Source organism: Trachypithecus francoisi, unplaced genomic scaffold, assembly GCF_009764315.1.
Source record: "Trachypithecus francoisi isolate TF-2019V2 unplaced genomic scaffold, Tfra_2.0 Lachesis_group12, whole genome shotgun sequence".
NCBI lineage: Eukaryota > Metazoa > Chordata > Mammalia > Primates > Cercopithecidae > Trachypithecus > Trachypithecus francoisi.
The window spans coordinates 198,099-225,904 of record NW_022681457.1 but is presented as its reverse complement, the minus strand read 5'-3'; the positions used below and the strand labels follow the sequence as shown (position 1 = coordinate 225,904).

At 52.3% G+C, this 27,806-nt stretch overlaps 1 protein-coding gene across 2 annotated transcripts in view; it reads right to left on the bottom strand.

Moving 5' to 3' along the window:
- NECTIN2 (nectin cell adhesion molecule 2) overlaps positions 1-27,570 on the bottom strand; it is a 44,815-nt gene extending 17,245 nt beyond the window's left edge. For both annotated transcript variants that reach the window (XM_033223607.1, XM_033223608.1), the window contains exons 1-3: positions 27,096-27,570; positions 6,712-7,101; positions 633-929 (exon numbers count right to left, since the gene is read on the bottom strand). In XM_033223607.1, the coding sequence (XP_033079498.1) occupies positions 633-929; positions 6,712-7,101; positions 27,096-27,183 (775 nt within the window). In that variant the 5' untranslated portion in view covers positions 27,184-27,570. The remainder of the gene's footprint in view (positions 1-632; positions 930-6,711; positions 7,102-27,095) is intronic.
- Positions 27,571-27,806: the final 236 nt, after the last annotated feature.

Here is a 27,806-nt window from a genome sequence, read left to right as displayed (position 1 = left end):
GCAATGTAAATAATATCAGGGATCAGGGGTCGGTGTAGAGACTCTGGGAGACACGGTATAGACAGTGCCTAGGGAAGTCAAGGCAGAAGTATGGGAAGGTGTGGAGATGATGTTAGGTTGGGCAGTGTAGACATGTAGACATGGCCCAGCATGATTGACCCGGACGGTCCAGGGGCAGTGTCAACCGGGGCCCATGGGAGCCAGAAAAGACACTGTTGGGGGCAGCTCTTTGCTGGTAAACCAACTCTCTGGGGAATAAAGGAAGCCCCCATTTTTAGGGTTTGCCAATTTCCTTGGTGTAAATATTCCCCAAGGTAGATTTCTAGCTACTGAGAAGGCTTCATTGGATGTAGAATTGGAAAGAAATGTGTCAAACTGGCTCTTGCAAGCCCATCCCAGTTTACCACAGACTAGGCATGGCATGGCATGAACCCAGTAAAGCCAGTGTAGACAATGAGGGGAAAGTATGTAGATTTGCCCATGGGAGCCAGTGTAGACAATAGCAGGAAGGTTGTGCAGAATTTGGCTTCAGGGAACCCATGCAGACAACATTCAGAGACATGTAGACAGTGCTTTGGAGAAGCCAGTGCAGGCAGTTTTGATGGGGGAGGGGTCACCCCCGATGCACTCACAGAGTACAGACAGGATCACAGGTATCAGGGCTGGCTCCTCGAAGCTCTCATGCTCCACTTTGCAGGTGACCGTGACACCATCTGCTCGGCCTGAGGGCACCAAGGTGAAGCGGCTGGTGACGGTGACAGTGCCGGCCAGGGTCCCTGACACCTGGGTCTCTTTGGCTTCCCAGTCGAGGGACGAGAGCCAGGAGATCCGGGCAGGTGGGCGGCCCTCTTTGGAGATGCAGCGGGCGACTGGCACAGGGTCCTGGCTGAATGTGACCTCCTGGGCCTCAGCGTGGTTCTGGGGCTTGGCTGGGGAGAGGATGAGAGGGGGTGCATCACTCCTCACCTGCAGTCATTCAACCAACACTCAGCAGAGGAGCAGGGTGGCTAGGCCCTAACCGCTGGGGTTCCAATCCAAGCTCTGCTGCTTATTAGTGGCCTGGCTTGGGGTAAGTGTTTTTGCAACTCCGTAGCTGTCTCTTCTTTTGTAAAATGGGGATAATGAAAGTACCCACCCCGAGGATTGTTGTGTGAATTAAATACTACACTAATAGGTAAATGGCTTAGGGTACTGTCTGGCCCGCACTGCCCTATCCAAGCGTTGCCCATTTTATTTTACTTTATTTTTTAGAGACAGGGGCCTGCTCTGTCACCTGGGCTTGCGTGCAGTGGCGTGATCATAGCTTGCTGCAGCCTTCACCCCCTAGGCTCAAGTGATCCTCCCTCCTTGGCCTCCAGAGTAGCCAGGACCACAGGCATGCACCACCATGCCCAGCTAATTTTAATTTTTTTTTTTTTGTAGAGATGAGTTCTTGCTATGTTGCCCAGGCAGATCTCAAGCTCCTGAGCACAAGCCATCTTCCCACCTCGGCCCCCCAAAGCTCTGAGGTTACAGGTGCCTGGCCTGGCCATTTCGGTATACTGTCTCTTCACCTTGCCAGAGATGCAGAGACAGGGTCCAAAAGCCTGGAGGAGGCTGAGATTTAAAAAAAAGCTGGTCAGGCATGGTGGTTCATACCTGCAATCCCAGCACTTTAGGAGGCTGAGGAGGGTGGATCACTTGAGGCCAGGAGTTTAACACCAGCCTGGCCAACATGGTGAAACCTCGTCTCTACTAAAAATGCAAAAATTAGCCAGGCCTGGTGGCATGCATCTGTAATCCCAGCTACTCAGGAGGCTGAGGCATGAGAATTGCTTGAACCCAGGAGGCGGAGGTTGCAGTGGCCCGAGATCATGCCACTGCACTCCAGCCTGGGTGACAGAGCGAGACTCTGTCTCAGAAAAAAAAAAAAAAAATAAGCCAAGGCTGAGTAACTGAGTAATGTGGTTCAAAGTTCCAGCTGAAAAGGCCCCCGGTTCCTTTTCCTGTAGTCATCATTAGATGATTGTATGACCGGAAGTGTGATAAAGGCAGAAAATTTTCAAAGTCGGTCCTTTTTTTTAATACCCTTTTCACCTTATCCTCTTGGAAAACATGGGAAAAAAAAATCACAAAAACAAACCTCCAGGAAGAATAGCAGCTCATGCTTATACTGTGTGTCCCCCACCCAGACTCACATGTTCCGTTGCTTTCTGGACCTGGGTATCCACCTCTGAACTTCTCAACACAGTCTGACTCTCCCCTTCTTCCCAGCTCTCCCTTCCCACCGCCTTCCCTCGACCATCGTGGAGCATCCAACAAGCCTCCCCACGTCCTCCTGGCCGCCCTCCAAGCTGTTAGAATAGTGACTCAGGGTCCAAACCCAGCATTTCCCCATGGCCACCTCCCCTGGCCACTCCATGTGCTCCCCACCCACGCCCTCCTCAGTCTCTGCTCCCACCCACTTTGGGGTTTTGGTTGGTGATTTTGTGCCTGGATTGCTTTGGCTTCCTTCTCCAGACCCCACTCCAAGCCCCTCTTCCTCAAGGGCACTTTGCTGACCGCCGACTCTGACCAACCATCCATCTCTCAGTGGCTCACACATTATGAAGACAGAGGCTTTGGCTGCTTTGTTCCTTACTTCTGCCCCAGTGTGTATATAGAAGCTTTTGAAGTTATCTCTCTCTTTTCTTTTTTTTTTTTTTTTGAGACGGAGTCTGGCTCTGTCGCCCAGGCTGGAGTGCAGTGGCCGGATCTCAGCTCACTGCAAGCTCTGCCTCCTGGGTTTACGCCATTCTCCTGCCTCAGCCTCCTGAGTAGCTGGGACTACAGGCACCGCCACCTCGCCCGGCTAGTTTTTTGTATTTTTTTAGTAGAGACGGGGTTTCACCGTGTTAGCCAGGATGGTCTCGATCTCCTGACCTCGTGATCCGCCCGTCTCGGCCTCCCAAAGTGCTGGGATTATAGGCTTGAGCCACCGTGCCCGGCCTCTCTTTTTTTTTAATTTGAGATGGAGTCTTGCTCTGTCACCCAGGCTGGAGTGCAGTGGTTCAATCTCAGCTTAATGCAACCTCCTCTTCCTGGTTTCAGTGATTTGCCCGCCTTAGCCTCCCGAGTAGCTGGGATTACAGGTGTGCGCCACCATCCCTGGCTAATTTTTACTTTTATTTTTGGAGACCCTCTCTCCAAGAAACAAACAAACAAACAAAAGCTCACTTGCAAAAGCTCCTTGCCTTGGCCCCTGCTTGAAGTGTATTTTCAGGACAATGTCAATCTATGCTCCCAGGTGGTCATCCTCAAGCCTTGCCCTTGATTAAACCCTACACTTCATCATATCTTCTGAATCTGTTTATTTATTTATTTATTTTGATTCGGAGTTTTGCTCTTGTTGCCTCTTAGCCTCCCAAAGTGCAGGTGTGAGCCACCGTGCCCAGCCCTAAAGTTATCTCTGGAAGAGAACAAATGATTGCATCAGAAGAGGGGCATTTGGGAGGGTGGGGAGGAGAGAGCTGTCCTTTGTGTTATGGAAAACAACTGTGGTTTCATGTGTCACTGGACAGGGAAGTGTTTACTCAAGGACAGCACAGGGCAACCTTTCAGACGCTCTGGGCTGAGAAGGGGGAAAAAAGGACATCCAGAATGATGTGGCTTCTGGGAAGTTGCCTAGGGAAGGTGGGCTCCCAGGGGACTTCCAAGATTTAAAGAAACAGCATTTGTAGCTGGATGTGGTGACTCATGCCTGTAGTCCCAACTACGCAGGAGGCGGAGGTAGGAGGATCCCTTGAGCCCAGGAGTTTGAGTCTAGCCTGGGCAATGTAGTGAGACTTTGTCTCAAAAAAAAAAAAAAAAGAAAAAGAAAAACAAAAGGAAGAAAAGCATCCTTCAAAAAAAATCTTCCCTGCCTTATCTATTTTTGCCAAGTGTCAGTCACTCTCCTACTGGGAGTCCTATTTTTTTTTTTTGAGACGGGGTCTTGCGCTGGAGTGCAGTGGTGCAATCTTGGCTCACTTGCAATCTCTGCTTCCCAGGCTCAAGTGATCCTCCCACCTCAGCCTCTTGAGTAGCTGGGACTACAGGTGTGGGCCACCATGCCTGGCTAATTATTTTTTTTTGTAGAGATGGGGCCTCACCATGTTGCCCAGAGTGGTCTCAAACTCCTGACCTCAAAGCTATCTGCCCGCGTTGGCCTCCCAAAGTGCTAGGATTATAGGCGTGAGCCGCCGCGCCAGGCCTGGGACTCCTCTCTGATCCTGCTTCCCCCTCAATCCACGGGCGAGCCCAGCACCTACTATCTCCTAAAAACACCTCTCTAGGCCGCCCGCTTCCCTCTGCCCCCACTGCCTCATCCATCTTCTCAGCAATGCCTCCTCTTGCCTCTCTTCCCAGCTCCCTTCTAACTCTGTCCACTCCTCCAATCGCTCCTCACATAGATGCCACTCATTTTTTCCAACCTCAAACGTCTGACCAGATCTCTCCTGTGGCTTGACACCTCCCATGGCTCTTAACCATACTGAGGGCGTAGCGTAGTCCAGCCTCCTTGCCTCCACCTGTGAAGCCCGTGTAATGTGGCCCTGCTGAAGGTCACTCAAGCCCTTGCCTATCCTCACCAGCCCCCTTTCCATTCCTGGAAGATGCCCAGCTCCCAGCTCACGCCTACTTCCCAGCTTTTTGTGCCTGTGCCCCTCTGCTGTGCCCAAAGGTGGGCTCCCTCTCAGACTCCAGACTTGATTAAGACGCCTTCCCTGCACATCCTATCTCAATGAGGCCAAGGTGTCCCCTACTTCTAAACCATTACTTCCCGCCTGGACTGGACTAGTTTTAACACAGGGTCTTGTTCTGTTGTCCAGGATTAAGTGTAGTAGCACAATCAGTTCCCTGCAGCCTCAACCTCCTGGGCTCAGGTGATCCTCCCACCTCAGCCTCTCGAGTAGCTGAAATTACAGGTATGAGTCAGGTGATCCTCCCACCTTAGCCTCTTGAGTAACTGAAATTACAGGCGTGAATCACTGAGCCTGGTTAATTAAAACAATTTTTTTTTTTCCTGGGCGGAAGCAGTGGCTCACGCCTGTAATCCCAGCACTTTGAGAGGCCCAGGTGGACGGATCACCTGAGGTCAGGAGTTCAAGACCAGCCTGGCCAACAAGGCGAAACCCCATCTCTACTAAAAATACAAAAAAAATTAGCCAGGCGTGGTGGTGGGAGCCTGTAATCCCAGCTACTCAGGAGGCTGAGGCAGGAGAATTGCTTGAACCTGGGAGGCGAAGGTTGCCGTGAGCCGAGATTGCGCCACTCCACTCCAGCCTGGGCAACAAGAGCGAACCTCGGTCTCAAAAAAAAAAAAAATTTTTTTGTCGTTGAGACAAGAGTCTTACTATGTTGCCTAGGATGGTCTCAAATTACTAGGCTCAAGGGATCCTCCCACCTCAGCCTCTCTGAGTGCTGGGGTTATGGGCGTGAGCCACAGCATCCAGCCCGGCCTGGACTTTTGCAGTTGCCTTACCCTGTGGTTTTGCACCTCCCATCCTTTCCCCTCCCAACACAGCCAGGAGGAGCTGCTGAGAACCCAAGCCAGATCAAACCTCTCTGTTGCTAAGAACAGAGCTTATCTACAGCTTACTACAGCTCTTGTCCTCCCTGGGCAAAAGCCAAAGCCTTCTCACAGTTCACAAGGCTTTTGGCAACCTATCCCCATCCTCTCCTTGACTTTGTTGCTTCCTACTTTCCCCCACTCATATGCCTCCAGCCACACTGACTTCCTTCCTGGCCCTCAAATACTCCAGGTATTCCTGTCTCAGGGCCTTTGTACTTGCCGTTCCCTCTGCCTGGAACGCTCTTCCCTTAGATACCCACAGGGCTCCTCCTCTCCTAGTTTCTGCCTAAATATCCCCAGACCTCCTTAGCTAGAATTCCAACTTGGCCCCCTCCAACTTCCACAGCCCCTTTAACTGCCTTACTCTTTTATTTATTTATTAGAGATAGGGTCGTACTCTGTCACCCAGGCTGGAGTGTAGTGGCATGATGACAGCTCACCGCAGCCTCAAATTCTTGGTCTCAAGCGATCCTCCCACCTCAGCTTCCCAAGTAGCTGGGGCCACATCTGTGCACCATCATGGGCTCAATCTACCTGCCTCGGCCTCCCAAAGTGCTTGGATTATAGGCGTGAGCCACCACGCCCAACCTCAATACTTTTTTTTTTTTTTTAGATTGAGTCTTGCTCTGTCACCCAGATTGGAGTGCAGTGGCACACTCTCGGCTCACTGCAACTTCTGCCTCCTGGGTTCAAGCGATTCTCCTGACTCAGCCTCCTGAGTAGCTGGGATTATAGGCGTGGGCCACCACACCCCACTAATTTTTGTATTTTTCATAGAGACAGGGTTTCACCATGTTGGCCAGGCTGGTCTTGAACTCCTGACCTCAGGCGATCTGCCCATCTCGGCCTTCCAAAGTGCTGGGATTACAGGGGTGGGCCACAGCATCCAGCCAATACTTATTTTTTTGTTTTTTTCCAAGAATGCCTGGTTGCCTGCTGCATCCTCAGCACACAGAAAAGCATCTGGCACATGGTAGGTGCTTAATGAACATTTGCTGATGGATGGAAACTCACAGAGAAGGTGAACCTCACAGCTGAAGCCAAGAGAGGAACTGACCCGCAAGGGGATGCTTCCACACCGTGGCCCTCCCACCTCCTTGCCTCCCACCCACCTCCTTGCCTCCCGCCCTTACCCTGCTCACCTATGACTCTGAGCCAGGTCATCCCTCGGACGGACCCCTTGGGGAAGGTGGCAAACTCGCAGGTGTAGTTGCCTTCGTCCTCCACCGTGAGCCCGCGGAGGGCCAGGGTGGCGTCCTGGAGCTCCGCCTCTGTGTCTTGCCCAGTGCTCTGCTTGGCAGAGACGAAGGACAGCCGCTCACTGCCGGGCTTCGGGCTGGGGAAGCTGGGACCCATCTTAGGGTGGAAGGCGGCCACATTCTGGTGGTTTGTAGGTGCATCTGGGCGCTGCCAGGTCACCAGGGAGATGTACAGTCCAGGAACAGGTGGCAGCAGGTGGCACGGCAGCTCCACGGTGCCCCCGAGCTGGCCTCGCACCTCGGGTAGTACTTGAACTCGCACATCCTGGGCTCCTGGGCAGAGAGGACAGAGAGTGAAGAAGTTGGGTGGGGGAGGGACCCAGACACCTCCAGGCAGGGCCACCACAAAGGGGGCCCCACGGGAAATGCAGGCTCCATATGTAATGTAGGCAGCTTTGCAGCATCCTGATTCTGAAAAAGTCACCTGGAAAAGACATTTTAGAGAAGACTAAAATGACTATTCTATTATATTACTATAACACGTACTATGAAGTCATATTACATATGATTTTGGAATTGCTGTTCATATTCCTAGGTGTTGACAATTAAACTGTGGCTATGCACACTATTTTTCCCAGAAGATATGAAGTCGCAATGTCATGATTTCAAGTTACTCCTAAATGGTTCAGCAAAAAACAAAATATGTCACCCATTGTCAAGGGGGTCTAGGTGGGGAGGGTGAGGGAGGCTCCAGGCCATTCTTTTTTTCTTTTTGAGATAGAGTCTTGCTCTGTCGCCCAGGCTGGAGTGCAGTGGTGTGATCTCAGCTCACTGCAAACTCTGCCTCCCGAGTTCACGCCATTCTCCTGTTTCAGCCTCCCAAGTAGCTGGGACTACAGGTACCTGCCACCATGCCTGGCTAGTTTTTTTCTTTTTTGTATTTTTAGTAGAGACGGGGTTTCGCCGTGTTAGCCAGGACGGTCTCAATCTCCCGACCTCGTGATCTGCTTGCCTCAGCCTCCCAAAGTGCTGGGATTACAGGCGTGAGCCACCGTGCCCAGCCACGAGGCCATTCTTCTTACCTACACTTGTATGTTTAAAAGTTGACATGGGCCGGGCACGGTGGCTCACGCCTGTAATCCCAGCGCTTTGGGAGGCCGAGGCGGGCGGATCACGAGGTCGGGAGATCGAGGCCATCCTGGCTAACACAGTGAAACCCCGTCTCTACTAAAAAAAATACAAGAAATTAGCCGGGCGTGGTGGCAGGCGCCTGCAGTCCCAGCTACTCGGGAGGCTGAGGCAGGAGAATGGCGTGAACCCGGGAGGCGGAGCTTGCAGTGAGCCGAGATCGCACCACTGCACTCCAGCCTGGGTGACAGAGCGAGATTCTGTCTCAAAAGAAAAAAAAAAAAAAAAAAGTTGACATGATGGCCAGGGTGGTGGCTCAAGACTTTAATCTCAGCACTTTTGGAGGCCAAGGTGGGAAGAATACTTGAGCCTAAGAGTTCAAGACCAGCCTGGGCAATAGAGTGAGACCCTGCCTTTAAAATTAAAAAAATAAATAAATAAATAAAAGTTTTATTTTCTTTAAACTAAATTTTGTTTTCCTCAGACAGGGTCTCACTTTCACCCAGGCTGGAATGCAGTGGGCAACTCAGCTCACTGCAGCCTCGACCTCCCAGGTTCAGGCTGGGACTATAGGCGTGCACCACCACACCTGGCTAATTTGTAATTTTTTTTTTTTTGGTAGAGACAATGTCTCGCTATGTTGCCCAGGCTGGTCTTGAACTCCTGGATTCAAGTGATCCTCCCACCTCAGCCTCCCAAAGTGCTGGGATTATAGGTGTGAGCCACTGCACCCGGCCCACCCCAAAATTTTCATAAAATGTTTTTTTTTTTGAGTGGGGGGGAATCATCTGAAAATAAATCAATTAAAAAATTTTTTCATACAATACATTTTAAAACATTTAAAGGCTGAGTATGGCCGGGCGCGGTGGCTCAAGCCTGTAATCCCAGCACTTTGGGAGGCCGAGACGGGCGGATCACGAGGTCAGGAGATCGAGACCATCCTGGCGAACACTGTGAAACCCCGTCTCTACTAAAAATACAAAAACTAGCCGGGCGACGTGGCGGGCGCCTGTAGTCCCAGCTACTCGGGAGGCTGAGGCAGGAGAATGGCGTAAACCCGGGAGGCGGAGCTTGCAGTGAGCTGAGATCCGGCACTGCACTCCCCTGGGCGACAGAGCGAGACTCCGCCTCAAAAAAAAAAAAAAAAAAGGCTGAGTATAATCTTCATCACCCCGCTCAGTAATATACTTTCTCTCACCTTCCTATGAAACCTACAGCCCTCCCTATATAGTATTTTTTCCCAAGTTCCTTTTTTTTTGAGACTGAGTCTGGCTGTGTTGCCAGTCGTGCAATCTTGGTCACTGTAACCTCCACCCCCGGTTCAAGGGATTCTTGTGCCTCAGCCTCCCGAGTAGCTGGGATTACAGGCGCCCGCCACCATGTCCAGCTAATTTTTGTATTTTTAGTAGAGATAGGGTTTCACCGTGTTGGCCAGACTGGTCTTGAACTCCTGACCTCAGGTGATCCGTACCCCCTTGGCCTTAAGTTTCTATTTTTTATTAAAATAAAAAATTAAAAAGTATTATATTTTTAGCAGGTGTGAGTGCCGGTTTCTTACATACATATATTGCGTTGAGGTGACGTCTGGGCTTTTAGCGTATCCATCACCTGAATAGCAAACATTGTACCCAACAGTTAATTTTTCTTTTTCTTTTTACAGGGTCTCACTCTGTCTCCCAGGCTGAAGTACAGTGGCACGATCTTGGCTCACTGCAACCTGAGTGGCTGGGACTGCAGGCGTGCCCCACCAATGCCCAGCTAATTTTTGATTTTGTAGAGACAGAGTTTTGCCATGTTGCCCAGTCTGGTCTCAAACTCCTGAACTCAAAGCGAGCAGCCTGCCTGATCCTCCCACAGTGCTGGGATTATAGGCATGCACCAATGCACCCGACCTCCAACAGTTAATTTTTCTTTTTTTTGAGACGGAGTCTTACACTGTTGCCTGGGCTGGAGTGCAGTGGTGTGATCTTGGCTCACTGCAACCTCCACCTTCCAACTTCAAGCGATTCTCCTGCCTCAGCCTCCCAAGTAGCTGGGATTACAGGCACACGCTACCACGTCCGGCTAATTTTTTTATATTTTTAATAGAGATGGGGTTTCATTATGTTGGCCAGGCTGGCCTCGAACGCCTGACCTCGTGATCCACCTGTCTCAGCCTCCCAAAGTGCTGGGATTACAGGCGTGCGCCACAGTGCCCGGCCTCCAATAGTTAATTTTTCAACCCTCACTCCTTTCCCTCCCTCCCACCTTCTGTAGTCTCCACTGTCCATTATTCCAATCTTTGTGTCCATGTATATCTGCTGTTTAGCTTCCACTTATAAGTGAGAATATATGGTATTTGACTTTCTGTTTCACTTAGGATAATGGCCTCCAGTTCCATCCGTGTTGGTGCAAAAGACATGATTCCATCCTTTTTTATGGCTGTGTACTATTCCATGGTAGATATGTACCACATTTTCTTTCTTTTTTTTTTACTGTAAGTTCCAGGGTACATGTGCAGGATGTGCAGGTTTCTTACATAGGTAAACATGTGCCATGGTGGTTTGCTGCACCTATCAACCCATCACCTAGGTAGTAAGCCGAACATGCATTTGCTATTTTTCCTAATGGTCTCCCTTTCCCTACCCACCCCCGCAACCCCGCCACAACAGGCCCAGTGTGTGCTGTTCCCCTCCCCGTGTCCATGTGTTCTCATTGTGCAGCTCCCACTTATAAGTGAGAACATGTGGTGGTTGGTTTTCTGTTCCTATGTTAGTTTGCTAAGGATAATGGCTTCCAGCGCCATCCATGTCCCTGCAAAGGACATGATCCTGTTCCTTTTTATGGCTGTGTAGTATTCCACGGTGTATATGTACATTTTCTTTATCCAGTCTATCCATGATGGGCATTTGGATTGAGTCCATGTCTTTGCTATTATGAATAGTCCTGCAGTGAACATACACATGCATGTATCTTTGTAATATAACGACTTACATTCTTTTGGGTATATACCCAGTAAGGGATTGCTAGGTCAAATGGTATTTCTGGTTTTAGATCTTTGAGGAATCGTGATACCGTCTTCATAATGGTTCAACTAATTTACATTCCCAATAACAGTGTAAAAGCATTCCTATTTCTCCACAGCCTTGCCTGCATCTGTTGTTTCTTGACTTTTTTTTTTTTTTTAAGGCAGAGTCTCACTCTGTCGTCCAGGCTGGATGGAGCGCAGTGGCACAATCTCGGCTCACTGCAAGCTCTGCCTCCTGAGTTCACACCATTCTCCTGCCTCAGCCTTCTGAGTAGCTGGGACTACAGGTGCTCGCCACCATGCCTGGCTAATTTTTTGTATTTTTAGTAGAGACGGGGTTTCACCTTGTTAGCCAGGATCGTCTCGATCTCCTGACCTTGTGATCCGCCCGCCTCAGCCTCCCAAAGTGCTGATATTACAGGTGTGAGCCACCGCGCCCGGCCTCTTGACTTTCTTTGAGACAGAGTCTAACTCTGTTGCCTGGGCTGGAGTGCAGTGGCACGATCTAAGCTCACTGCAACCTCTACCTCCTGGGTTCAAGTGATTCTCCTGCCTCAGCCTCCAGAGTAGCTGGGATTACATGTGCCTGCCACCACACCCAGCTAATTTTTGTATTTATTGTAAAGACGGGGTTTCACTGTGTTGGCCAGGCTGGTCTCGAACTCCTGACCTCGTGATCCACCTGCCTCAGCCTTCCAAAGTGCTGGGATTAAAAGAGTGAGCCACTGCGCTTGGCTGTTTCTTGACTTTCTAATAATGGCCATTCTGACTGGTGTGAGATGGTATCTCATTGTTGTTTTGATTTGCATTTCTCAATGATCAGTGATGTTGAGCTTTTTTTCATATGTTCGTTGGTTACATGAATGTCTTCTTTTGAGAAGTGTCTGTTCATGTCCTTTGTCCACTTTTTAAGGTTTTTTTTCCCTGTAAATTTGTTTAAGTTCCTTGTAGCTTCTGGATGTTAGACTTTTGTCAGATTGATAGATTGCAAAAATGTTCTCCCACTCTGTAGGTTGTCTGTTCACTCTGAGGATAGTTTCTTTGGCTGTGCAGAAGCTCTTTGGTTTAATTAGATCCCATTTGTCAATGTTTGCTTTTGCTGCATTGCTTTTGGCAATTTCATCATGAAATCTTTGTAGATATAGACCACATTTTCTTTATCCTCCATTCATCGATGGACACTTAGGTTGATCCCATATCTTTGCTATTGTGAACAGTGCTGCAATAAACATACAAGTGCAGGTGTCTTTTGGATACAATGATGTCTTTTCCTTTGGGAGGATATTCAGTGGAATCCTGGACCGAATGGTAGTTCTATTTTTAGTTCTTTGAGAAATCTCCATGCTGTTTTCCATACAGGCTGTACTAATTTACATTCCCATCAACAGTGGGTAAGTGGTCCCTTTACTCTGAAACCTCGCCAGCATCTGTTGTTTTTAGACTTTTTAGTAACAGACATTCTGACTGGGGTGAGATGGCACCTCATTGTGGTTTAAATTTACATTTCTCTGATGATTAGTGATGTTGAGCATTTTTTCATATGTTTGTTGGCTGCCTGTATGTCTTCTTTAGAAAAATGTCTCTTCGGGTCCTTTGCTCATTTTTTACGTAGGTTTTTTTTTTTTCTTACACTACACAATTCACCCATTTAAAGTATACAATTAAGGCTGGGTGCAGTGGTTCACATCTGTAATTCCAGCACTTTGGGAGACCGAAGCGGGTGGGCTACTTGAGGTCAGGAGTTCAAGACCAGCCTGGCCAACATGGTGAAACCCTGTCCCTACTAAAAATATAAAAATTAGCCAGACGTGTTCACTTGAACCAGGAGGCGGAGGTTGCAGTGAGCCGAGATCACGCCACTGCACTCCAGCTTGGATGACAAAGCGAGACTCTGTCACAAAAAAAGAAAAAAAGATACCATTTTTTAAATAAAAAAAAATAGAGTACAATTCAGTGGCTTTAAGTATATTTGGAGTTTTACATCTGTTACTATAATCAGTTTTAGGGTATGATTTTTTGAGACAGGATCTCACTCTGTCCAGGCTGGTGGGCAATGGTATGATTTCTGCTCACTGCAAACTCTGTCTCTGGAGCTGAAGTGATCCCCCCACCTCAGCCTCCCAAGTAGCTGAGACTACAGGTGCGAGCCACCAAACCCAGCTAATTTTGTATTTTTTGTAGAGATGGGGATTCACCATGTTGCTTAGGCTGGTCTTAAACTCCTGAGCTCAAGCAATCCACCTGCCTCGGCCTCCCAAATTGTTAGGATTATGAGCATGAGCCACTGCACCTGGCCTGGGCATTTTTCTTTTCTTTTTTTTTTTTTGAGACAGAGTCTGGCTCTGTCGCCCAGGCTGGAGTGCAGTGGCTGGATCTCAGCTCACTGCAAGCTCCGCCTCCCAGGTTTACGCCATTCTCCTGCCTCCGCCTCCTGAGTAGCTGGGACTACAGGCGCCCGCCTCGTCGCCCGGCTAGTTTTTTGTATTCTTTAGTAGAGACGGGGTTTCACCGTATTAGCCAGGATGGTCTCGATCTCCTGACCTTGTGATCCGCCCGTCTCGGCCTCCCAAAGTGCTGGGATTACAGGCTTGAGCCACCAGGCCCAGCCTTTTTTTTTTTGCATTTTTCTAATTCCCATAAGTAACCCCTTTACCCATTAAGCAGTCACTTCCCATTCCCCCAGCCACGAATTGACTTTCTGTCTCTGTAGATGTACCCTTTCTGGACATTTCATGTAATAGACTATGTAGCCTTTGTGTCTGGCTTCTTTCACTTGGCATCCTGTTTTCCAGGTTCATCCATCTATAACACGTGTTGGTGCTTCACTCTTCTTTAAGGCTCAGTAATATTCCACTGCACGGACGGACCACATTTTGTTTATCCATTCAGCCGCTGATGGGCATTTAGGTTGTTTCGACTTTTTGGCTCCGATGAATAAAGCTGTTGGGATCATGCGAGTTCAAGTTTTCTTTTTTTTTGAGACGGAGTTTCTCTCTGTCGCCCAGGCTGGAGTGCAGTGGCCGGATCTCAGCTCACTGCAAGCTCCGCCTCCTGGGTTCACGCCATTCTCCTGCCTCAGCCTCCCGAGTAGCTGGGACTACAGGCACCCGCCACCTCGCCCGGCTAGTTTTTTGTATTTTTTAGTAGAGAGGGGGTTTCACCGTGTTAGCCAGGATGGTCTCGATCTCCTGACCTTGAGATCCGCCCGTCTAGGCCTCCCAAAGTGCTGGGATTACAGGCTTGAGCCACCGCGCCCGGCCAATTTTTTTTTTTTTTTTTGAGACAGAGTCTCGCTCTGTCGCCCAGGCTGGAGTGCTGTGGCGCCATCTAGGCTCACTGCAAGCTCCGCCTCCCGAGTTCGCGCCATTCTCCTGCCTCAGCCTCCTGAGTAGATGGGACTACAGGTGCTGGCCACCACGCCCGGCTAAGTTTTTGTATTTTTAGTAGAGACGGGGTTTCACCGTGTTAGCCAGGATGGTCTCTATCTCCTGACCTTGTGATGCGCCCGCCTAGGCCTCGCAAAGTGCTGGGATTACAGGCGTGAGCCACTGCATATGGCCCATGTTTTCTCACTTTTAATATAAACAAGAACAAGAACAAATCTTCCTCTGCTCTGCACGGCGGTACAGCATGGCGACTGAGTGGCCCACAGTTCTTAGGTTTGAATCCTGGCTCTGCGATCTTGTGCAGGTCACTTAACGTCTCTGTGCCTCAGTTTCCACAGCTGTAAAATGAGGTTAATAATAGTGCCTGTGTCCCAAAGGCTGTTATAAAGATTAAAGAATAGCTGTGGAACACTCAGCATAGGGCCCCAGGAGATGAGAGATCAGTGCTTGCTGAGTAAACATAGGGAGCTCAGTTTAATTACAGGTGGCCTTGGCACTCAGCCTCCAGGCCAGGAAAGGCCCAGGGCACAAGACTCATTTCGAGGGCCAGCGCCACTGCCCAGCTCTGTCTGAGGGAGATGGGCCATGGAAGCGGTGCAAAGGCCCTGGCATCACACACACAGGAACCCCAGGGAAGACCACCCTAATGAGTAAACCTAATGAGCAGTCGCTGGTGGAAGGCAGTCCCCTTGGGTGGGGATAGGCCGAGGATCTTTGGGTAAGAAGTCATCAGTGAATTATAGCAATACAAGAAAGGAAATTAAAAATAAAATAAGGCCGGGTGCGGTGGCTCACACCTTTAATCCCAGCACTTTGGGAGGCCGAGGCAGGAGGCTCACTTGGGGCCAGGAGTTCGAGACCAGACTGGCCAACACGGCAAAACCCCATTTCTACTAAAAATACAAAAATCAGCTGGGCGTGGTGGCAGGCACCTGTAATCCCAGCTACTCAGGAGGCTAAGGTGGGAGAATCGCTTGAACCCGGGAGGTGGAGGTTGCAGTGAGCTGAGATCATGCCACTGCACTCCAGCCTGGGCAACAGAGCGAGACTCGTTCTCGAAAAAGAAAAAAAAAAGAAAGAAAGAAAAAAAGGCCAGGCACTGTGGCTCATGCCTGTAATCCCAGCACTTTGGGAGGCCGAGGTAGGCGGATCACCTGAGGGCAAGAGTTCGAGACCAGCCTGGCCAACATGGTGAAGCCCCGTCTATACCAAAAATACAAAAATTAGCGGGACGTGGTGGCGGGCCCCTGTATGCCCAGCTACTCGGGAGGCTGAGGAAGGGGAATCGCTTGAACCCAGAGACCTCACCACTGCACTCCAGCGTCGGCAATAGAATGAGACCCTGCCTACCTTAAAAGAAAAAATTTAAATTAAAAAAAAGATAATTAAAAAAGAAAAAGCCATCAGCAAAGACCGAAGTGTGACATAAATACATCATCTCCACACAAGTCCCACAACTCAAACAAACTCAGGTGTGTCACTTGGGGGAAAAATGAGGCTTTTCCAGTCCAGAGGGGCCCACCCCCACCCACCTTGAGAAAAGAAAAATAGCTCAGATCAGTCTGAACTATGCGAAATGTATCAGGCCCAGGGAGACTGTACAGTGAACAGGGGACTTTGGTCACACACCTCCTCCACCCATGCCCGGGGCAGTGGTTCCTGTCCAGCTGCCTTCCCCATTAGCTTCCTGTTCCTGGAATTTGTGATACAATAGCCAATCAATACCTCCTGTTATCTTTTTTTCAGATCCAGACCTGCAGCTACCTTATACTATTTTAATGTAAATTCTTGGTTAACAATTTAGGAACTCTCTCTTCTTTGGTCCTTAAAAATCCACTTGCAGGCTGGGTGTGGTGGCTCATGCCTGTAATCCCAGCACTTTGGGAGGCCGAGGCAGGCAGATTGCCTGAGGTCAGGGGTTTGAGACCAGCCTGGCCAACATGGTGAAATCCCCTCTCTACTAAAAATATAAACATTAGCCCAGCATGGTGGCACGTGCCTATAACACCAGCTATTGGGGGGCTGAGGCAGAAGGATCGCTTGAACCTGGGAGGCGGAGGTTGCAGTGAGCAGAGATTGTGCCACTGCACTCCAGCCTGGGCAACAGAAAGAGACTCCATCTCAAAAAAAAATAGCTGGGCAAGGTGGCTAGGGCCTGTAGTCCCAGCTACTAGGGAGGCTGTGGCAGGAGGATCACTCAAGGCCGGGAGCCTGAGAAACTGATGCTGCAGTGAGCCATGATCACACACTGCACTCCAGACTGAGTGACAGAGTGAGACCCTGTCTCACAAAGAAAAAAGTCCACTTGTAATTACAGCTAGTCAAAGGGTTTATTTGGAGCAACTTGCATCCACACTCCCGGGTGGCCATCCTCAAGCTTTAGGCTTCAATAAACTCTGTACTTAATCATATTTTCTGAATCTCATTATTTAAGGCTGACACCCTTTCCAGCTGGCAACCTTGTTTCCAAGCCTAACTTCCTCCATCTATAAAATGGGGGGATGTTTCAGCCTCCCTCCAGGGTCCCTGTGACAGTTCCATGGAAGGACTTGTCCAAGGGGGATCTTCACGGGGCTTGGCCCAGGTGAGCAGAGCAGTGGCGGTCAGCCTCCTGTTGCAGACCAGATCTGGCTGTGGCACATGTTTGTTTTGGCCCACAGAGTGTTATTTCAGATGGGAAGTAGTGGCCCACACAGAAGGCCTGGAGATTGCTGTCTAAAGCTCCAGACAGAAGTCCGGATACGTGGCTCCTGGGAGCAACAGCTGGCTGGGGCTGAGGAAGGACACCCCTCCTCCTACAGGGCACTCCCTTCCGGCTCTACTCAAAATACAAAAAGTAACCGGGTGTGGTGACACACACCTGTAATCCCAGCTACTCGGGAGGTTGAGGCAGAGTTATCACCCAGGTGCTGCGACTTATCACCCGCCTGGCCCCCAAAGACACTGAGGTTGGGATCAGGGTGGTTAAGGGCTCTGGCCCCTTCCTAGCTGGGCAAGCAGGGAAGGCCACTCAATGAGGGTCAAGGAAAGCCATTTGGGCCTGTGTGAACTGCAGAGACAGCAAAGTAGGCTGGGGTCAAGGAGGTTAGCTTCCTCTTTGTGGTAAGTGGGAACCGTTGAGGGTTCTTCAAATGGAGAATGACTTCACTTCTTCCAAAGAGGCCTGAGGGATAGATGACCAGACAGCAAAATGACACAAAAAAGGTGGCAGTGAAAAGAACAAGAGGTTAAGACTGAGACTGAGTGTTGGGGAGGAAGATAACAGGTCTTAGGATTTTATTTTTTTGAGACAGAGTCTATCTCGCTGTATCACCCAGGCCAGAGTGCAGTGGCGCCATCTTGGCTCACTGCAACCTCTGCCTCCCGGGTTGAAGCAATTCTGCCTCAACCTCCCGAGTAGCTGGGATTACAGGCGTGTGTCACCACACTCGGTTAATTTTTGTATTTTGAGTAGAGATGGGGTTTCACCATCTTGGCCAGGCTGGCCTTGAACTCCTGACCTCAGGTGATCCGCCCACCTTAGCCTCCCAAAGTGCTGGGATTACAGGCATGAGCCACTGTGCCTCACCAGGATTTAAAATTTTTAAATGGAAGGGATTTGGTAGTAGGGAAAGAGGCAGGGATCAGGAAAAGGCAGAACCTGGAAGAAACTGGCCATTCTTTCACATCTTATAGGTCAAATCCAAAAAACAAACAGTTACTCAACAAACAGGTCCTGGGTGCTAGAGGGTCTGCCCTCTCCAGCCCCGAGGTTTGTCTGTGCTATTCCCCTACTGTATCCCCAGCACCTACAACAGGGCCTAGCACATAGTAGGTGCTCAATAAACACTGCAAAGTGAATGAATGGCATCTGAGCACTACTGGCTTTGGAGGATTAAAACAAAAAAACCACTTTAGGCTGGGGGCGGTGGCTCATGCCTGTAATCCCAGAACTTTGGGAAATCAAGGTGGGTGGATCACTTGAGGCCAGGATTTCGAGACCAGCCTGGCCGACATGGTGAAACCCTGTCTCTACTAAATATACAAAAATTAGCTGCATGCCTATAATTCCAGCTACTTTAGGGAGAGTCGCTTGAACTCAGGAGGTGGAGGTTGCAGTGAGCCGAGAATGGGCCACTGCACTCCAGCCTGGGTGACGGAGTGAGGACCCTGTCTCAAACAAACCCACCACTTTTAACTTCTTGTGGGGCACACTCCTTGGAGGGTTCTTTTACCCCCAGATACTCCACCTCAGCTGCCACCTCCTCTCCCTCCCTGGCTGGCTGCTCTTCCGCCCTTTCGCCCTGTTACGTTCTCTGTCTGCATAGTGCTTCTCACCATCTCACACACTAGATATGTCACATCCTCCTGGAAACCGACTGCCAGTGCCACAAGGGCAGGGATCTTCTGTCTGTTTTGCTCACACCTGTACCCTCAGCATCTGCAAGAGAGATTGGTACCTAGTAGATGTTCAATATTTGCTGAATGAATGAATGAATGAATGAGGCTCTAAAATCCCATTGCTGCCAGGTGCAATGGCTCACGCCTGTAATCCCAGCACTTTGGGAGGCCAAGGCGGGCAGATCACCTGAGGTCAAGAGTTTGAGAACAATCTGACCAACATGGTGAAACTAAAATACAAAAAATCTACTAAAAATACAAAAATTAGCCGGGTGTGGTGGCGGGCCCCCGTAATCCCAGTTATTCAGGAGGCTGAGGCAGGAGAATTACTTGAACCTAGCAGGCGGAGGCTGTATTGAGCTGAGATTACGGCACTGCACTCCAGCCTGGGGGACAGAGGGAGACTTCGTCTCAAAAAAAAAAAAAAAAAAAAAAAAAAGGGCTGGGTGCAGTGACTCATGCCTGTAATCCCAGCACTTTGGGAGGTTGAGGCGGGCGGATCACAAGGTCAGGAGATGGAGACCATCCCGGCTAACAAGGTGCAACCCCGTCTCTATTAAAAATACAAAAATTAGCCGGGTGTGGTGGCGGGCACCTATAGTCCCAGCTACTTGGGAGGCTGAGGTAGGAGAATGGTGTGAACCCGGGAGGCAGAGCTTGCAGTGAGCTGAGATCGCGCCACTGCCTGGGCGACAGAGCAAGATTCCGTCTCAAAAAAAAAAAAAAAAAAAAAATTCCTATTGCTGTAAGTTCCCCATTCTGAGCTTCTAATTCCAAATGAATGAACAGGATAGTTCAGGCCCTGTGGGGTTAACAGTCCTTTTTTTTTTTTTTTTTTTTAAGATAGGATCTCACTCGTTGCTCAGGGTGGAGTGCAGTGGTGTGATCCCAGCTTGCTGCAGCCTCAACCTCCTGGGCTCAAGCAATCCTCCCAGCTCAGCCTTCTGAGTAGTTGGGACTACAGGTGGGCACCACCATACTTGACTAATTAAACAAAAATCTATTTTGTAGAATGGGGGTTTCACTGTTTCTTGCCCAGGCTGTTCTCAAACTCCTGGACTCAAGCAATTCCTCTTGCCTTGGCCTCCCAAAGTTGGATTACAGGCGTGAGCCACCGCGTCCTGCCTACAGTCTATTTTTAAGGCATTTTCACCTCTTTCTGTCTCACACAAAACGGACTTGTGATAGATCACAAGCAATCTATCAGGAATCCCCGACACCTCCTTTTTTTGAAATTTATCTATTTAGACCACCTCTGATGCCTCCCCAGTCCCTGCCCTAGTCTAATCCACTGCCACTTCCCACCTGGAGGACTGTAGTTGTCCTTGTGGTCTGTTCCTATGCACAGCCAGAGGGATCCCGCTAGAAACGGCAGCAGAACATGCCCTCCTCTGCACAGAGCCCTCAGGAAACAAGCTCAAGTCTTTTCTGTGTTTTTTTTTCTTTTCTTTTCTTTTTTTTGAGACAGAGTCTTGCTCTGTCTGGTCTCCTGCCTCAGGCTCCTGAGTAGCTGGGATTACAGGTGCCCGCTACATGTCTCAAAAAAAAAAAAAAAAAGAAAGAAAGAAAGAAAGAAAGAAAAAACCCTCGGCCGGGCGCGGTGGCTCAAGCCTGTAATCCCAGCACTTTGGGAGGCCGAGACGGGCGGATCACGAGGTCAGGAGATCGAGACCATCCTGGCTAACATGGTGAAACCCCGTCTCTACTAAAAATACAAAAAACTAGCCGGGCGAGGTGGCGGGCGCCTGTAGTCCCAGCTACTCGGGAGGCTGAGGCAGGAGAATGGCGTGAACCCGGGAGGCGGAGCTTGCAGTGAGCCGAGATTGCGCCACTGCACTCCAGTCTGGGCGACAGAGACTCTGCCTCAAAAAAAAAAAAAAAAAAAAAAGAAAAAACCCTCACAGGCCAGGTGCAGTGGCTCACCTGAGCTCAGGAGACCAGCCTGGGCAACATAGTAAAAGCCCGTCTCTACTAAAAATACAAAAATTAGCTGGGCACTGTGACACCAACCTGTAATCCCAACTACTTGGGAGGCTGAGGCACGAGAATCGCTTGAACCCGGGAGGCGGAGGTTGCAGTGAGCTGAGATGGTGTCACTGTACCAGCTTGGATGACAGAGTGAGAGAGTGAGACACTTGCCAGCTTGGGCTGTTACAGAGTGAGACTCTCATCTCAAAAAAAAAAGAAAAAGAGCCCTCAGCGGGCAGGGGTCTGGGGGAAGAGGCACCAGGATCAGGGTAGGGGCTATGGGGATGGAGGAGGGTTAGATTGGAAACACACTCAGAACTTGGAATGGTAGAGCGGGACCGGCGGTGAGGGTGACAGGGAGAAGCTGGGAGGGTAGGGACTTGGAGGCTGACAGGCTGTGGAGGTAAGGGGGACAGGGGTGAGGGCCGCTGCCCAGACGCTCTGCATGTCAGGTGGGGGCAAGGGAGATACAGCCAGGAGGATGGCCGGCCTGAAGTGAGCCCCCACTGTCCAGCACACTGCTAGGCAGGGGCTGTGCCGTGAACTTGGCCAGGACATGGCCAGCACCATAGCTGGGGGACTGTGGCCATGGGAACACCAGCCTCCCTCAGTGTCACTGGGCAAGCCAGACTGGTGACAGCTTCATGAGGTGTGAGCTGGGTCCCCAGACACACTTCCTCTCCCTGTGGACTGCACCTGCAGGCTTCCTGTGGTGGCAGAGTGGAGGCTGTCCAGGGCGTGGTGTGAGCCCATGGGAGAACTATGGGGACAGACACAGCTTGAGACCCCGAGATCCATAGGTGGGTAGGCCAAGGCAGCGAGGAGGGTGCAGAGTGACTTATGGAACCCTGGAGGAGAGGCTGGGGGCTTGGACTCCTGGGTCTGAGAAAGGAGGGGGCTGGGCGCCTGGATTCCTGGGTCTGAGGGAGGAGGAGCTGGAGGCCTAGACTCCTGGGTCTGAGGGAGGAGGGGACTGAAGTTGGACCTCTGGGTCTGAGGGAGGAGGGATGGGGGCCTGGACCCCTGGGTCTGAAGCGGGAAGGATGGAGGCCTGGACTCCTGGGTCTGAAGGAGGAGGGATGGAGGCCTGGACTCCTGGGTCTGAGGGAGGAAGGATGGAGGCCTGGACTCCTGGGTCTGAGGGAGGAGGGATGGGGGCCTGGACTCCTGGGTCTGAGGGAGGAAGGATGGAGGCCTGGACTCCTGGGTCTGAGGCAGGAAGGATGGGGCCTGGACTCCTCGTTCTGAGGGAGGAGGGATGGGGGTCTGGACTCCTGAGTCTGAAGGTGGAGGGATGGGGGCCTGGACTCCTGGGTCGGAGGGAGGGGTTGGGGGCCTAGACTCCTGGGTCTGAGAGAGGAGGGGATGGGGACCTGGACTCCTGGGTCTGAGGGAGGAGGGATGGGGGCCTGGACTCCTGGGTCTGAGGGAGGAGGGATGGGGGCCTGGACTCCTGGGTCTGAGGGAGGAGGGATGGGGGCCTGGACTCCTGGGTCTGCGGGAGAAGGGGCTGGGACCTGGGCTCCTAGGTCTGAGGGAGGCGGGGCCTGAGGCTGGACACCTGGGTCTATGGGAGGAGAAGTTGGGCTCTTGGACTCCTGCCTGGCTGGCTCCTCAGGGCCTGGCTTCCCCCACAGATCTATAAAGCACAGCGACCCACCCTCCTATGGCAAGGCGCGTCGGGACTACAGCAGGCCCTTGAAGGCCAGAGGCTTTGAGTACTGGCCTCAGCTGCTGCCTCAGCCACCTTGTTAGTTAATTAATTGCATTAATCACAGTGCCCACCCCCCACAGCGGAAATCCGGGAGCTGGTTTGGGGGGTGAGCAGCGGCTGCAGCAGCCAGGATGTAGGGCTATCTGCGCCTGGATTTCTGCACCTGCCCCCTGGCCTCTAATCTGTGTGTTTTGTTTTGTTTTTTGAGACAGGATCTTGCTTTGTTGCCCAGGGTGGAGTACAGTGGTGTGATCTCAGCTCACTGCAGCCTCAACCTTCCTAGCTCATGCGGATCCTCCCACTTCAGCCTTCCAAGTAGCTGGGACTATAGGCGCACACCATCACTTGGCTAATTTTTAAATTTTTTGCAGAGACAGGGTTTCGCCATGTTGCCCAGGCTGGTCTTGAACTCCTGAGCTCAAGTGATCCACCTGCCTGGGCTTCCCAGAGTGCTGGGGTTACAGGCGCGAGCCACCGTGCCCAGCTTCTTGAAAGTCTTTTAGGCCGGGCGCAGTGGCTCAAGCCTGTAATCCCCCCAGCACTTTGGGAGGCCGAGACGGGCGGATCACAAGTCAGGAGATCGAGACCATCCTGGCTAACATGATGAAACCCCGTCTCTACTAGCTGAGGCAGGAGAACGGCGTAAACCCGGGAGGCGGAGCTTGCAGTGAGCTGATATCTGGCCACTGCACTCCAGCCTGGGTGACAGAGCGAGACTTCGTCTCAAAAAAAAAAAAAAAAAGAAAGTCTTTTAATGGTCTCCCTGCTGTCTCTTATCTGTGTCTTCCAGGGTCTCTTCTCTCTCTCTCTGTGTCTAGTTCTTAGGGTCCCTGTCCCTCTGTGTCTCGAATTCCCAGGGTCTCTTTTTGAGACAGCGTCTTGCTCTGTGACCCAGGCTGGAGTGCAGTAGTGCAATCAGGGCTTACGTAGCCTTGAACTCGGTTCAGGGATTCTCCTGCGTCAGCCTCCCAAAGTGCTGGAATTACTGGTATGAGCCACTGTGCCTGGCCTCTGTCACTTTTATCTGTGTCTCCCAGAGTCTCTGGTCTCCGCTCTGTGCCTCTCATATTCTTTGTCTCTTTGTAATGGCTTTATTGAGACATTATTCCCATACCATACAATCTACCCATTTAAAGTGTACAGTTCAGTGGCTTTTGTATATTCAGAGTTGGCCATCCATCACTCGAGCAATTATAGAACATTTTCATTAGCCTGAGAAGATACCCCGTCCCGCTTAGTCACTCTCTTCCTCTTTCCTCTGTATGTCTGACATCTCTGGTCTCTTTCTCCGTCTGGGTCTCCCTATCTCTGGAACCTGGCTCTCTGCCTTGATTCCTGGGGCTCTCCTCTCCCAAGACTTCTGGTCTACGTCTCTAAGGGTGTCTGTTTCTGTCTCTGACCGTGGGGTCTCCCTGCCTCCTGGGTCTCCAGTGCCCTGTCTCCCCACACCTTCTCACAGCCTGGCCCATCTCGCTGGGTCCCCACTTCTCCTCCCCCTCCTGCTCCATTTGTCAGCATTGCTGGGACATTAAAAATGTAACAGCATCCCAGGCAGGGGCGGAGGAGCTGGCCCATGTGCCCAGCTCCTTGTCCCCAGCTCCCTGTCTCTCCTGTGTTCATCACTCCCTGTGGCCCACAAATGTCGCTGGCCTTGAGGTCCCCTGTACACTGACCTCCCTGGGTCACAGCACCTCTGCTCTTCTACAGCTGGAGTCTTTGGGGCTCCCTGCCTGTCACCAAACCCCTTTCCTTTTGCTGTCCCTGCCTTCATCTGGTATCTATGTCTATCTCTCTTCCCCCACCCTCCTCTGTCCCAGTCCCATTCCAGTGTCTTTCTGCCTCATCCTGTGATGGTATTTCACCTCCCCTCCATCCTCTGCTTCCATTCCTAGATGTGTCTTTGACCCCATTCCTAAATCTGTGTCTGACCGCTTCCCTCTATTGGCCTCTGTCACCATCCTTGTAGCTCCAGCCTCTCTATATACCCACCCCCCCACTTCTCTGCCCAGTCCCCCTTCCCTAATGAGAGGAGACAGCCAGGCTGCCGTCCCTCTACTCCCCTCCCCCTCCACTACATGGGGCTGCCTGGCGGACATGGACACATGGATAGGCAGGGAAGAAAGCTGGGGGAGGGGAGCCGGCCCAGCTGGGGGCCCAGGTGGTGCACCCGCATTCCCCGAGGAGGCCAAGTGGTGAAAGCAGTGGAGCTAGAGAGGTATACAGAGAAGGATGGAGAGGAGAGAGAGAGATGGGGAGAGGGGAAGAAAGAAGAGCTTGGAGAGGGATGGAGAAAGAGAGGGTGAGAAACGAAGAGAGATGAAGAGGGGGAAAGAAAGTGAGGGAACGCCGGGAGCGGTGGCTCAAGCCTGTAATCCCAGCACTTTGGGAGGCCGAGACGGGCGGATCACGAGGTCAGGAGATCGAGACCATCCTGGCTAATACGGTGAAACCCTGTCTCTACTTAAAAATACAAAAACTAGCCGGGCGACGAGGCGGGCGCCTGTAGTCCCAGCTACTCGGGAGGCTGAGGCAGGAGGATGGCATAAACCCGGGAGGCGGAGCTTGCAGTGAGCTGAGATCCGGCCACTGCACTCCAGCCTGGGTGGCAGAGCAAGACTCCGTCTCAAAAAAAAAAAAAAAAAGAAAGTGAGGGAAACGAGGAAAACAGCGAGGAGGAGGGGAGAGAGAGATTTGGAGTGAGCACGTGCCAGGCAGCCAGCCAGCGGACCGCAGAGGCGAAGGATTGGGGTGGGGGGTGGTCAGGAAAGGGGTCAACAGCTCCTTCCCCAGGTGCTGAGAGCTTTCACAGGGAATCAGTGGGGCCTTGGAGCCTTCCAGATGGTCCGCAGGGAAAGGATTGTTATCTCAGTTTTTTTACGAGGGAGGAAATGGAAACTCAGAGGTACTTCCTGGAGCCCACCCAGTAAGGGGCGCTGAAGAACTGGAGCCGGGCTTCCCGGGGACCTGCTGTGAGACCTTGAGAAGGCAGCTTGCCTTTGCTGAGCCTGTTTCCTCATCTGTAAGATGGAAACAGAAACAGGACCTGTCTCCCAGGGCAAGCTGGAGCCTTGCGTGAGATCATGCACCAAGACAACAGTAGGCTCAGGGTCTAGTGGGTTCGGAGAATTCACCCAGAGATGCCAGTTCTGATCTCACCTCTCTATTTCTGCCTGAAGGGAGAGGCAGGGGATTGATGGGGAGTCCCCAGTTCTGGATCAAAGCTGGGAGGCTAGTGAGAGCCATCGTGGGGGAAATGAGGCCAGAGAGGTGGCCGGGGTTCCCCCAAGATCCCCCTGAGCTCTTTTCTGCGGAAACCCTCGGGAAACTCTAGCATCCCAGAGATTGTCGCTGGGAATACACAGCCGGGTCACCTGCAAGGGGCGGGGCCAGCGCCTCTTTCAAGGGTTCCCTCCCAGCCCCTCCCTCCCCAGGGGGGCCGCTCTCCTCCCCTAGTGGGGTGGATGGAAGGACGCCAGGGGGTCCAAGGCATCCCAGTGGGAGGGACGGGGGATAAGGGCGGCGGCTCCACTCGTCCACCTCCTGCTACGGCTCTGAGGACAAAGACGCCACCAGAGGATAGATAAGGTCCCGAAACCGGGGAGTCCGGAACGCCGAGCCAGGAGCGCCCGCCCCGCCCCTCCCTGGCTCAGCGAGAGTGAAACCAGGAAAACTTCCCCGGCGACGTCTCCGTCGCCCTCGACCATTCACAGGGAAAGGGAGGGGGCTCACAGCCTCTGGGACTCAGGGCCTCCCGTTCTATCCGGGACTCAGGCGACTGAGACTCCAGCCTCAAGACAGAGCCTTCAACCCTTGATCATATCTGAAGCCCAAGAGACGGGGCCAGCAGCTCGCACTTCTATTTGGATCTCAGAAGACGTTCCTCTGCCCACAATTAAGTCTGAAGCCCACGAGATTGAGTCTCCTGTCCCCCCAGTTCTGCCGGGAACCCAGAAGACGAAGCCCCCTGCCCACAATTAAATCCAGAATCTACAAGTTTGATCCTCTCTCGCCCCCAGTTTTACCTATATCCCAGTTAGACGTAGCGCCTAGCCTCCATTCTACCAGGGACCCAGAAGACGGAGCCCCTGGCCCCTAATTTTTCTGGAGTCCACGGAGTCAGAGCCTCCAACTCCCTGAGGTTCGGGATTGGAGCTCCGAGCTCAGGCCCTTCCCCTAAGTCGCCAGAACTCTTATCCTTCGCCCTCCAAGGGACCCGAATCAGGTCCCCCTGTCCTCAGTTCTCTCCGGGCCTCAGACGCCCAAGCCGGGAAGAAGGAAAAATGGGGGAGGGGGTGGTCTCGCCTCTTCCTCCAGATCCTACCGCGGGAGGTGGGGGGAACATTCCCCACATTCCTCAGACGGGTAGAAGAGATAGAGACCCAGATCCGGGTGAACTGCTCGGCGCGGGGTGGGGAGGGGGCGCCAGGCCTTCCTCGGATTTAACCCTTTCGGCGCGGGAATCCGAGAAAGGGGGAGGGGGACAGACAAGCCGGCGTAGGATGGGCAGTTGGATTAAGAAGGATGGGGGTGGTGGTGAGAGAGATGCAGAGAGGAGGGGTCAGAGTCTCCTCGAGAGAATCGGACATGTAGGGGGTCGGAGTCGGGGAGGCCAGTCAGGAAGGGGGCACGCGAGAGGGGGCTCGGGGAGCCGGGGGTGGGCGGGGAAGGTGCTTGGTTTCCCCAGTTCGGAAGGTAAGGGAGGAGGGGGTCCGCGCGGTGACAGGGGGCCGTCCGCTCATCTCACCGGTTTTCCGGAGCAGCAGCAGCAGCAGCGGCCACAGCAGCGGCGTCGGTGGCGATCTCGACGGCAGGAGGGCAACGGCCCGGGCCATGGAGGGCCCGGGAGGGGACTGGGCCCGGCAGGAGGCCTGCGGGCCACTCTGTGGGGGCCGATAGGCTGGGCGGGCGAGTAGGTGCCTGTGGGGCTCCGGCTCCGGCTCCGGCTCCGGGCCGGTTCCCGCCGCGCTCTAGCCTCCCTGTTCTGCTCTCCCGGCCCAGCTCTCCCGCCCGGCTCGGCACCCCCGGCCCCTCGCTCAGCTCCGCGGTTCGAACCCGCTGACGTCACAGGATCCACCCGCTGCTCCCCCGAGCCGAGTCGACCCCGGCTCCGGCCCCGCCCCCTCCTGGCGTTCTGACCCCGCCCCCCGGATTCCACGCCTGTTCCTCCCGGGATTCCATTCTCGCTCCTCCCCAGGATTCTAAAGTCGCCCCTGCCACAGAATTCTGTCTCTGTCTGCTCCCGGGGCTAAGCCACGCCCCCTAAGGTCTAGCCACGCCCCTCTGCTCGGAGTAGGTCCCGCGCCCCGCCCCCTGCCCCCAGTCTACAGGCCGCCTCGCCAAGGTTTTGCCACGCCCCCTTAGGACCTTCCAGCCGACTCCGCCCCCCGAGAAGCCCCGCCCCCATCAGCCCCGCCCCTCGCCCTAGCCGTAGTTCGCCCTGTCTCTTAGCTCAGTC